The sequence below is a fragment of the Homalodisca vitripennis genome, chromosome X, assembly GCF_021130785.1.
Source record: "Homalodisca vitripennis isolate AUS2020 chromosome X, UT_GWSS_2.1, whole genome shotgun sequence".
Taxonomy (NCBI): Eukaryota; Metazoa; Arthropoda; class Insecta; order Hemiptera; family Cicadellidae; genus Homalodisca; species Homalodisca vitripennis.
The window spans coordinates 31,395,586-31,408,816 of NC_060215.1; the positions used below are offsets into that span (position 1 = coordinate 31,395,586).

Here is a 13,231-nt window from a genome sequence, read left to right on the forward strand (position 1 = left end):
GATTAGTGATATTGTCGTTAAATGTACAAATATTGTGCACTTATCTTGATACACCAACGTAGGCTTATGCATTCACGCCAACATTTTATGAAAAGAGTTGCTTAAACCTAAAGTATAATATTAAACGTAAGGTATTAATTTATATGTATATGGTGTTGGGCGTTGTTTCATTCTTGTGCCATTTTGATTACAACACGTTTATTTAAACGACTTTGTGCGGAAAAAACCAAAATAACAGATGACAACCCACTTCCTAGCCTGTGTCAAACTTTAGTTGGAATTCAATTACTACTTTTTTGTTTTTAGTTTACAATAATATTTTCATTGAGGTCATGTATGAAATTTACTAACTTCTTGTCTTCACATATTATATATGTTTCAAGATTTATAGAATTACAAATTTCAAGTGAGTTTTACTTAAGCTCTTACTTGCTTCAATTTCTAGTTGAATATTGTGATGAATAATATTTGTTACACACATACCTCTTATAGTTAAATTGCTAATTGGTTTACAGGCCTATGTTAATTGTTAACGGTTTAGTTGTAGTCTTATTAGTTACCTAGTTATGTTTGATTTCATTCAGTATTATTTAAATCGCGTAGTTTATTTTAAGATAAACTAGGCTATTGCCATAGTTGCTCAGTTCTATAGTTTTTAGGATTGGTTTTACTTTAAAAATTTACCTTTCTTTTTAAAATAGCCTAGGGTATTGATTCAAACCCTACCTTAACCAACTAATCTACTTCACCATTCAGAATATCAGAGTTTGAACAAGATCTATAAGACTAAGTCCTAACCCAAATCAGATGTCTAAGAAATGGCTGATTACTGATATTGCACAAGGTGGTGTTGATTACCTCACAATGGACCTTATCTTGGTGAATATTTAGTAATTTATCTACTATACTGATTAAAAAATTAGGTAACCTAAATATATACTTTAGCTACTTCACACTATTAAAACATTCTTTCTCCAGATTGGAAATGTTTATAAATTGAACAGAGAAACAACAGAAAACAATTAAAGTGTTTACAGGCCAACAAGGTTAGGTGTGTAAAGGCCTAAGAGGTTAAAAAAAAACATTGAAGAAGGAACGTGTTGATACTAATGCCTCTAGCCAACAATGCAGGCTGATGGTACAACTTGCTGATAAGGACGAACGGAAAACATCCCTCAGATTAAAGATAAAGATTTGAAAGAATCTGAGGCACTTTGGTATTTTCCGGAGGCCACTATCTTTGCAAGAGTTTTTTATATCTGGGACCTAAAAAAACTACATTATTACATTAAAAGACTTTATTTGACTTGCTGTGAAAATTACATGTCATTCTTGTTTTTTGCCTCCCAAAGCGATGTTGGCAATAAGGCCTATGTATCCTAAGTAGGTAAACTCGTACGTATTATTAACATTAAAAGTTAACGAGAGCGCTCATGTGATCTGAGCTTCAATTTAGATATTCTCTCGAGTGATGTTTTTTTTGGCAGAAGTGCAGGATCTACTGAACTCTGACAGCAAGTGTTTGTTCTTGTTCCGATTGGTAGGCTACTTTCCTGATCATGTACCAAATCGTCCAACGTTATCTGACGTCAGAAATTAAGTACGATCTGGGCCATGATCTAAGGTCGGGAAAGTATTGATCAGAAATGCCCCTGGCCATTAGTGCGGGCTGTTGGTACCAGTTGCTGATGAGGATAAATGAAAAACATCCTTCAGATAACATTCCAGAGAATATGAGGTAATTTAGTAAAATACGGAGGCCACTATTTTTGGGAGACTTTTTTTACCAGAGGGCTAGAACATTACATTATTAGAAAGAAAAGATTTTATTATGACTTGCTGTGAAAATTACATGTCATTCTTCTTGACTCCCAAAGTTATGTTTGTGATAAGGAGGCCATTCTGTCCCTATCTACTATTTGTTATTAGACTATATAAGTGGGTAAATACATATGTACATATTATAAATGTTAAAATAACGAGCGCTCATGTGACCTGAGCTTGAATTAAGGTACTATCTTGAGTGATGATTTTATTTTTTCACCAGAAGTGCAGAATTCACTGAACACTGATGGCCAGGGGCAGTTCCAATTGGTACTTTCCTGACCTCAGATAATTTAACAGATCATCCAACTTGATCTGGCGTCGAAAAGTTGGACGATCTCGGATGTGATCTAAGGCAAGGAAGGTATTTATCAGATTATGTAATGTACCCTAGCCAATAGTACGTGCTTCGCTAGTGCTGTAGGTGCAAGCCTGCACTTCTGGCGAAAAAAATCACTCAAGATATTACCCAAATTCAAGCTCAGATCATGTGAACACTCGCAAAGATAATCTTTAACTCTGATACTACAATGGTTACATATTTATGACAGCCTAATCTAATCCTACTGATTACAGCCTAATAACAAACAAATAGTAGATAGAGATAGATTCGCCTTCTTCTTTCCGACATCGCATCCCGTTGGGAAGAAGAAAACAAGAACCAACATAATGATGTATAATTTTCACAATAATGTAGTTTTTTAGGTCCCATGAACGAAAAACTTCCAAAATTAGTGGCCTCTGAATAATACCAAAGAATCGAATCTAATCACGAATCTTTCTGTAGCTTGCTTCTTTCTTGATATGTCAAATGTGATAGATAAACAGAGACAATGATTCAAAATGAAGTTGTCACGAAAATGATGCATCCTAGAACTCATTCTTGTAGAAACCAAATTTCATGCAAAAAAGTCTATGTATGAAATCTTTCTCGGCATATCTTGCCACATTATACATTTAAATCCGTATGTATTAAATTGAATTTTATAACAGTATTAAATATTTAGATAATAAAATTCTACAAATCAAGTCACTGTGAAATGATGTTGTGTGTGTTGGGATAGTTAGGCTACACTTTTTGTTGATTCAAACATGTGATGTGTTATCACAAGTTTTCGATTCTCTTATGGGTGTATTGAGTTTGTTTACAAATATGTTTATTCAGCTATTTTCTCGTTGCTATCATGGCTACCCATAAGACCAATGTAAAAATGTAAACCAAGGGGATCAGTGTCAACATTTCCTGTGGTATTGCAGCGTATGGTGTTGTGGTACTGAAACATGAGACAGGAAGGCGATGTTCGGAAGGTGTTGAAAGGTTAAAGGCAGCCGCCTCTGGCCCTATGTTTGTCCTAGACCTTAATTTCATGTATGAATTTGGTACTTTGGGATTATACCGACCACACCAGTATGAAGAACACAAAAATATAAATTTATAGAAATAAACATGATAGAACGAAAAAACAACTCTTTAATTACAAAATTACAAACTTACAAGCATTTCCAGGTATTGTGATCGGTATTGTTGTCGCTGTTATCTTATCTTTCTCGAGAATCCCGATTACGGCAGGCCGCGCGGCATCACATGATTTGCACTGTACATAATTGCCTTTCCATTACAATTCAATTTATATTTCTGATCAGCCCCTCTGGAATTTGATATTTTACTGATAGGTACTATCTCGAGGGATGTTTTTCTTTCGTCGACATCAGCACGGGGCAGCACCAAAGGTGCTGTCGAAGCCCGCGCTGATGGCCGGAGGCACTCGCATTTTGGGTTGCGGAATGTGATCAAGAATAAAAACAAGTTTTGAGTGTTTTTTCAATAAAGAGTTTAGTTTTAGTTTGGTAATGTTTGTTGTTGTTGAATTTTTGTGTTTGGAGAAATGTAGAGGTAAAACACGGAAGTACAACAAAGCGACGCACCAGCTGAACGGGCGGCGAGACTCTGCAATCACGTTATCTACTAGACGCGCTCGACTTTGACCTCTGTCTGAGGATGGGGAGGGGTTTGCGATAAGACAATTCCTGTTTTATATTGACGAAATATTGTTCTACGCTAACCTAGTAATCAGTAAAAGCAAAATGTCGAATAACGATTCATGTCTGGGTGTGGTCGGTATAATCCCAAAGTACCAAAGTTAAGGTTTGTTTGATTGTTAAAATCTTTGTACGTTTCGTAGTTAGTTCTTTTTTTAATACTGGCTTAACCTCATCCGAAGGTTGACTTAGCGATTTGTCTGCTAATTTATGAAGTATCAAAACTGTTGTGTTCAAAGAAAATCTCCCCGCAATATATTATTTCGGCATCATCACATTTCATGTGATCCTTTTCAGGTCGACAATGTTGAGCAGTTTTAGACTTTTGTACTAGCTCTTTTTATATTTTATTTACATTCTTTAATTCTCTCGTCTATGTATTTGTTATTACACAAACATATTTTTATTGTAAACATAGTTTTTGAGTTCTGTGTGCCATTTTATTTTACAGGACCTTGTCTTAGAGTGTTTTGTTGTTCTCAACACGGTTATAATATGATATTTTCTACCTACTTTTCTAATTTTCTTTGATAATCCTGGCACATAAGTTTACGTAATCTTTTGGTACTTAGTTACTATACGGAGGTCACTAATATTCCTATTGTACTCTGTCCCTATCTACTACTTTTTATTACGCTTTATTAGTAGCTAAATACATATGTATATATTTTAAATAGAAAAGGTTAAAGTTAACCTTTACGAACACTCACGTGATCTGAGTTTGAATCCCTACATATACATATCAAAGAAAATCTCCCCGCAATATATTATTTCGGCATCATCACATTTCATGTGATCCTTTTCAGGTCGACAATGTTGAGCAGTTTTAGACTTTTGTACTAGCTCTTTTTATATTTTATTTACGTTTTTTAATTCTCTCGTCTATGTATACATACAGCTGCATTTGTTACTCACTGACTGATAGGGTATACAAAATTCTAACCCACTTCTAGAAGTGCAGGAAACACAAAATTTTGCACGCAAGTAGTTTTTACCTTCAAACCACTGGGAAAAGTCTGAAAACTGGAAATTTTTACTTTTAAACTCCTTAAAAAAATTCGCAAACTTTCACACTTTTCACTCTTGCAGGCATTTATTTGAAGCCCGTTAACGGGTGAACCGTTAGAGCTAGCTCGGATCTGACAGAAAATCATTAGTCGGGGATGAAGTGATCTACAAAAAAGATCCAGTAAATGTTTGCTCTATCTCTATCAGATTGGCCACAAAACGCAATTATGTGGAACATTTTCGCAATTTTCACTTAAACATTTACCTTCCGGGCACGATAGCGGCCGAACCGTTAGTCGTAGGTCAAATCAAATTTTCAATGGGATTTAGGAAACAGCGTGATCTACAAAATAAGGTCCAGTAACATTTTGCCCTATCCTCAATGGTTTGGCCGAAAAATGCGTTAAAATGCATTTCTTTTCTAAGTTTTACGTAAAAAATGTGATTCTGGGCTCCATTGCAGCAGAAACTCTAACTGTAGTATAAAATAAAAATTTTATTTAAATACAAAATAATGCGATCTACAAAAAAGGTCCAGTGGCTTTTTGCTCCATCTTCAATTATTAGGCTAATAAATATTAATATTTTGACATGATAATTTTGTTTCTGGAGTCGATAGCGGCCAAACCTTTGGTCCTTGCTAAAATTTAAAACTTTTTATATCTAAACAATGACGAGATATATAAAAGAGGTCAAATAGCTTTTTGTCGTATATCATTTTGTAAGCCCAAAAAATGCTCTCAAGGGCAAAATCTTTGTCTTAAATTGACAATTTTAGGAGTTTTAAATGTTTATGCGACTACAATTTGTGCAATTCCATCCAGTCCCACAACGAGCTTTTATTACTCTATGAAAGAAAGATTTGTGTAACTTCTGATATGTCGATGTAACTCATCTGGTGGTAAATGTTTGTCTGTCTATATGTATTTCATAGGATATCTCGAGAACGAAATGAGCTGTAAACTTGAAATTTTGCACGATTCATCGTTACTACGCTGAAATCATTTCGTTCAGATGAGGCATACGTATCTCCATTGGATTTGGTTGAGGGTCAGTGAAGTTTACTGCAGTACGATATTTGTAGAACGAATAAAGCTATGGACACGAAATTTTTGCATTTTACATTAATTACTCGTTAATAAGTCATAGGTCAATTACGGGCTATATTCCCCCATGGGAACTGGTGGAGCGTTAGCTAAGCATTAATAGTAGAGAGGGACAGAGTGAATTCTGTTTATTTTCACAGAAACTACACCTTCCAAGAAAGAACCACGTGTGTCTTACGTGGTAACATTATCCCTCCCTCCGGAATTTCCTGGTATGATCAGATAATCTCCTGTGTAAATTAAACCCCTGATCTACGAATCTGATAAGGATTACTGACAGAATAAGCACTCTTCGTGTATTAAAACAGATTGTCTCATAACGCTCTGGTGGGCAGATTTACTCAGTACACAGTCTAATCCTGGTATGCTATAAACTTGAAATTTTGCTCAATTCTAGATTAGTCCGTTTAATCACTAGAAATTACCTGAAAGCCAGCAATTGTACTTAAGTTACTCAAATCCAGAAGTAGAATTGAAGACAAAATTAAATTTCCGACAAGAAATGTCCAGTCACTTTTTGTTGTATCTCTTAACGGTTAAGCGATTAAACGCCCCCAAACTCTAGTTTGGTTAAAATTAAACACTCTACTTTCCACTTCCTGGCAAACCTAATCTTGGACTTTAGTTATCACAAAACTCTTCTTGTCTCCTAATTTTACTAACACGTCACCTAATTTTTCGACGAAATCCATTGATTTTTTTTTATATATCATACCATTTGGCTGAGCGTTAGCGATGCATTACAAACCGTACGATTTTCGAGATCGGATACAGCAGGGAACATGAAATTAGTAAACCTTATGCCCGAATTTAATGAATCACCAAATCCATGTAATCCCCGAATTTTTAAGCACTTACTTTGGGGGCCTGGGGATGTTTTTCTTCTTTTGTCAGAACTGCAGTGGCACCGAGAGCATTCTGAGCATTCGAGAGCATTTATGTTCATGGACATTTCCAATTGATGTTTTTCCGGTGTCAGATCAAGTTGGACGATCTGGCACATGATCTGAGGCTGGAAAAGTACCGATTGGAAGTGTCCGTGGCCATCAGTACGGGCTTCGGTTGCGCCTTTGGTGTCACCCCACTTCTGGCGAAAAAAAGAAAACATCCCTCGAGATAGTATCCAAATTCAAGCTCATATCACGTGAGCGCTCATGAAGTTAAACTTTATCTTTGGTAGTACCAAAGTACTAGTATATGTACTAGTAACATATATTTATTTATGTCAGTTGGAGGTGTTAATACATAAAATACAACCCCAATGTTTGTCAACACACAGGAAAAATTTACCCAGAATACCTAAGTAAAAAATACCAACATTTCACATTATTGAAGTATATTTATGTCACAATATTAGACGTTAATTTTTATACATTTAACTTTTTAACTATATACATACCTGTACGTTATGTTACCTTGTTTCCAGGAGATGGTTTTGTTAATTCAATAATTTGAAACATCAATAATGGAGAACCATGATAACAATGAAGACCAGGGATCAACATTTTGGAAGAAAAGCACTAAACCGGTGCCTGGAAGGTAGGTTTTAAATTATGAACCGGTTTTGTGTAGGATAGAAAATTAATTTATCAAATGTTACCATAACTTTCTGTTTAGTGATCTTTAGTATGTACTTAATTTTATTAATTATTACGAGAACAAAAATATAGTTTAAGAGAGTTATAATTTTTGTAGAACATCTTTATAGATAAATACAAAAAAAGTAGGGGGCAGGAACAGAATGGAAGTTCATCACTGGAGTAACCTGTCGCATGACCTAAACAGCAGTTCTGTTATCAAACAAGTCAAGCTGCATAGTCAGTAACTTAGTAAAATAGCACCAATAACAGTGACCCATTATTCAAAATTAAACATTTGATTTTCAAAGATTCAAAAGGATTCTAATTTTATGTTTGATATTTGTTTTTTGTTGGTTGATGAATATGAATTTTGAGATTAAAAAATATCAAGATTAAGATTTTGTATTTGAGAGAAAAAAAAGTAACCGAATTCTGTTAATACAATGTGGGACACTTTGAGAGCAGAAGAAACTCTGCATGTTCATTAGTGATCAAATAGCTCTTTAAGCATTGACAAATTTTTCAAATAAGTTATGGTCATGTTGAGAGCTAAATATTGCCCCATGAAATAGTCCCCCATAAGAATTTTTAAAGAATTCAACAAGTTGTAATTTATGAACAGACCACTCGTCTGCTGTGTACAGCTACTGAACCAACAAATATAGCTTCTTCGTTTTACAAAATACAAACTTAGTATTTTTGGCGTCATTTCTAGACCATCCAAGATAAAGCCAAACTTTAGATACAAAAATTTATGTTTTTAAGAGAGCTATTGAAAGGTGTAATGCAAGGCATACCTTGATGTTTGAAATTTTAGGGTTTACAAGTTAACCTTATATATCCTAAAAGTGAACTATTTTTTAAAATTGGAAATGTGCTTAAAAGTGACAACTGCAACATATTTTTATTAAGAGTACTTCTTTGTTAACCTTGGATAAAAATCTGGATTTGCTAAAAAGTTTTAACGAGGTAACGGTGTAAAAGCTTTGAAACTGTATAACTTTGGCAACTTTTGACTACTTTTTTTTTTTTAATAAGCAAAATAATTTAAAACTTTATTTCAAAATGAACATTGAATAGAAACCTTTAGGATGAGCTACGGCCCGACCTACCTTTACATTTTTAAATCTTTAAAAAATTATCCCCCCCCAAAGGGCCGTTTTGGGGTATTTTTGGGTGTTTTAAACTATTTGGGGTCGAAATATGGGGATTTTCGTTAAAATGAAGAAGGTAGATTTCTTGGTTTAGCTGCTATACATCGCGGAAGGGTAGTCTACCTCACCCTGTATATGATGAAGCATAGATTTTTCCTTTAACTGTTAGATAAAGTTGTAACCATTTGAGAGGAAACTAATAATTGTACGAAAAATCTAACAAATAAACATAGCTCTTTTTCCGAACCAAACTGCTGCTTTTAATAGCAAAATTTCAGATGACTCTGCTTTCAGCAACAGTGCTGCGAACTCCAGAAGTAGAAATATCCCTTTAAGTGTTCCTTTTTGCGTATAGGGAGCAATTCCAAAATTATTTGACCGTACTTTATGTATTAGGCCATTACGCCAATTATGTATGATAACATTGAGAATGGACAAGTTAAGATTGCTAAATTATTTTAGTTAATAGGATTTATATTTGAGCTGTCAAATCACTGTTATGTGTAACTCAGCGAAGTAGATCATTATCAATCACAAGGCAGTGATTAACACCTTACCTGTCACGTTGGGTCAACCCTCACGACATCCATAGTCGTTCAGACATAACTTATCGGGTGAAGTTACCCGACACCATCACTATACATCTGGTAGCCATTTCCTTTACCTTCCCACTAATGTTGTACTCTGACAGAACTCAATAAAACGATGAACTAGAAAGAGTAGGACATTTCACAGGACATTGTCTTTTGTGGTAAAGTGTTTTTCCAGCTGAGTAACTGAGATTGTAAGATTGGACATTATCAGCACAATTTGTTGAGCCATTTTATCCGACAGGTCGTATATATTCACATGTAAACTTGGTTATGTTATTTGGTATTACAAAAAGTAACACTGTCTTATTTTTTTTACTCAATTTATTTCTAATTTTATAACATTATTAACAATTATTGCTAGTGAATGAATGTCTCTGAAACAAAAATGGTTTTTCGGGACATTCATTACAAAATGAAAAACCAACCATTTCAATGAATGTGTTGGGACCTGAGCCGTATTTCTTGGCACATTACGTTCTTCGTTCTTTTTCTTCAGACATTCTTTATGTAGCACATTTTGTACATTTTCCTTGATCTGCATTTTGTAGCTCCTTCCCCAACAAAAGAAGATGACGTCAGGTAGTAGTGACCAGTTGATGTTACTTTCAGAATAAACGTTTCTTATTGCTCGTCCATCAATGAACAGGGTAATTCCTGTTTGAGCTGATTAATTTAGACCATGTGTTTCTTTTTTTTTTTTGTGAGTATTACGAGTTATCAGAGTTCAGGACTACCAACTATTGTAAGCCAACCAACTCTTAACTACTGAAGTCCGAAGCAGAAGTTCCTCTCCTACTTTATGGAACCATTGCATAGTATTTCGCACTACAGTGCTGAAGGATGACAATTGATCTAAGAGATAAATCCCAACTTTTGCTTTATTGTAGTCAACAACAAGTAAGGGCTTCAAGATTTGTGGTCCACTGGATATTTTATGGTCAAGCTCAAAATATTCAGGCCTTTGGAATGTGAGGAACAGGTGTACTTCTCTCTTATCTTTCCACTTAGCAACAACTATGCCTTCATTGTTTTTTGAGCACATCATCTCACCTTTTTTGTTCCAAGAGGTTTTTTGGCAAACCTTTGTGATTCTTTCTCAAAGTATCAGCGATAATAGTTCATCAGTTTGGCAAGATCAACAGAAGTATAATAATTGTCAACATGTAGTATTCAAACTGTTTGTCATAAACTCGTTGACCACTTGGTGGCAACAGACCTGTCTTTTTTATTTCGTACAGTACCTTTCCCTATGTATATTTTTACTGAATATGTGTACCCAGATATATCACACAGTTTGAATATTTTGATCGAGTACTTGTGCACTTTTCCAAGAATGTATTGCCGGAAACTTAGTCTACCATGAAATGGTATCATTGTCTGAAACTAAATCTTTCTATGCTACTTTCAAGTTACGAAATAAATCATTCAGTGTAACCAACAGGGTTAAATTTTGCCAATTCACCCAGCTTTTTTCTCGGTTCTCGTTGTTATGGAAATGCCAGAAACGTGAAAGTAACTGGAATCTGTTTCATCAAATCACAGTTATTAGTGCCCAGTAAAGAGGAAAAAACCCAAAAGTGACAAGAATTTATGTTAATAAAATTTGGCACTATACCGCTAAAATGTGATGGAGTTGGCAGTTAATGTATTAAAGGAAAATAATACGCACTTAAACAATTCAAGTAAAGTTACTTAACCGTTTTACCTTTTAACGAATATATTGGTCAAGAGAATATTGAAAGCATGCTTATTATGATTGAATTATTTTTAGAAATCCTGAACCATCTGAGAAAACCCCTTTATTACTTCAGAGAAGGGACCATTTACCACCTCCTTCCTTAAATCCTTTCACCTGTCTAACACATCCTTGGTCGTGGTCCGCTCGAAGACTTACTCAGTTCTGGTAGGTTGTGAGCCATTTTTAAATGCATCCTTCACAATAATATAAGCTTAATATAAGATTATTTGCAAAATAAATATTTGTTTTTCAACTTAACAAGTACTATGTAACTATTAAACATACTGTAGGATAATTCTACATAAACCATGTTCTTGCAGGCCAAGTCCTAGAAAAGAAGTAAGGAGCAACTCCCAGCAAAATTCAAGTTCTACATCATTCCAGGACTTCCAAGACAGTGTCAGTGATGCGTGGGATATCGGAGATGATGAATTCTGTAATATATTAGGTAAGAATGACAATTTTCTGTATTTTGTATAAAGAGATCCAATAATTATCCGGCATGATTTGATGCAAGGATCTTACCAAGATTTATGGCAGCATCTGTCTACAATGATCTATATATCGTAGGAAAGAATCCGCATGTAGTGTTAGATGTGCAAATATTGAAATAAAAGGAAAAAGGTTTTTATTTTTAAGTATTATTCTTAATTACATTTACATATAATTCATGTGCATTCATGCACGTTTGGATTATTAATTATCCAAAAAGACATTATACATTTGTGTCTAAGCAGTTGCAGCTGTTCATATATCAGTCCTTTTTCATCTTGACGGCAAATATATTTGCCACATTTATAAAATATGAAGGAAAGCAAACATTAAATATTTAAAAACAACTAGTAATGTTGATGTTTCTTAAAATTTAACTAAATAAAATTAATTTACATAAATAAAGACATACTTCTATACATTGTATTGATAATTGTTATATATACACTTGATGACCAATTATTTGTTTACATGAACTTTTATGTAATAATATAACGTAGCATATATGCTGTAATATATAACTATTATATATGTATAAACCATGGAAAAAGAATCAAGAATCAACAAGACTATGAAATAATATTTTATAAATAATTTAAACACCTCTAATATGTAATGAAATCATGGAAACAGCTTTACAAAGGTCCGAATTAGCCATTTTGGTTCTTATTTTGCTCTTTTACTGTCTATAGATGATGTGAAACTCTACTGAAAATGTCTCTCTCAAACTTTCTCCAACATTATGTTTCAAAAATTCATTTAAACTAAATTTTTAAATGTAATGTTTAGTATATAATTTTTGATTGTAATGTTCTGCTCTACTACAAGAAAGCTTTAAAAATTAAAGTAAACTACTTTTTCTTATACGTTTTCAGTTGAAACTTTTATTTTTTTTCATACTGTAAATTATATATTTTTTGGATGTTCCAAACAAATTAGAATGTTGTGTACTTCTTTTGATATAATTGCATATACAGAATCTTGTAGAGATAGCAATTAAACATTCACTATTTATTTATTTTGGTAGGTAGTTACCATAATATTTTACTAAAACTCTGTGATTTTACTAAAAATTCGGTCAGATAGAGAATTGAGAAAATATTTTGTTTTTACTTTCTATTAAATAAATACAAAATTTTTTAATATGATTTTGGATTGCCTTTTAATGTTCTACAACACGAAAGCATTGAAAACTACAATATTCTACTTTTAAAATTAGTTAATTCAGTTCAAACTCAATTTTTATTGTTTCTTCTGGGGAAAATGCTCTTTGTGTTAAAAAAAAACATTTTTTTATTACATTCCATACATTTTCCAATGCATAATAATTAATGTTTAAAGCAAGACAAAAGTTTTCAGATATGTTCATAAATAATATTTAATATTCTATATTCTATTTGTATACATTTTCTCCCAAAACCTTGCGTTTTTGGCCAAACACCTGGCACTTTTCGCAACATTGATTCCAAAAATAATGTGACACTTTTCAGCATGTAAAACTTGCTGAAACTAGCGTTAAAAGGTGTAAAATTTTACGAGGTGAATGATGATAAATGCTGAAATATAGTTTCTTACTCTTCCAAACTTGCATTGAGAAATTCTAAACAGCAGACATGGATGCTGAATTACGGAGTTATCTTGCTTAATGACAATGCTTATTTAGACGTCATAAATGCAATCCAAGGTCAAAAGAGAT

General features: G+C 33.6%; 1 protein-coding gene across 2 annotated transcripts in view; it reads left to right on the forward strand.

Moving 5' to 3' along the window:
• The first annotated feature begins 233 nt into the window (after positions 1–233).
• Positions 234–13,231, forward strand: part of LOC124368884 (TBC1 domain family member 22B) — a 37,050-nt gene continuing 24,052 nt past the window's right edge. The window contains exons 1-4 of one of the 2 annotated variants that reach the window (XM_046826382.1): positions 234–406; positions 2,048–2,188; positions 7,405–7,517; positions 11,364–11,491. In XM_046826382.1, coding sequence (XP_046682338.1) covers positions 7,444–7,517; positions 11,364–11,491 — 202 coding nt within the window. In that variant the 5' untranslated portion in view covers positions 234–406; positions 2,048–2,188; positions 7,405–7,443. The remainder of the gene's footprint in view (positions 407–2,047; positions 2,189–7,404; positions 7,518–11,363; positions 11,492–13,231) is intronic. The other variant, XM_046826381.1, reaches the window with a different exon arrangement.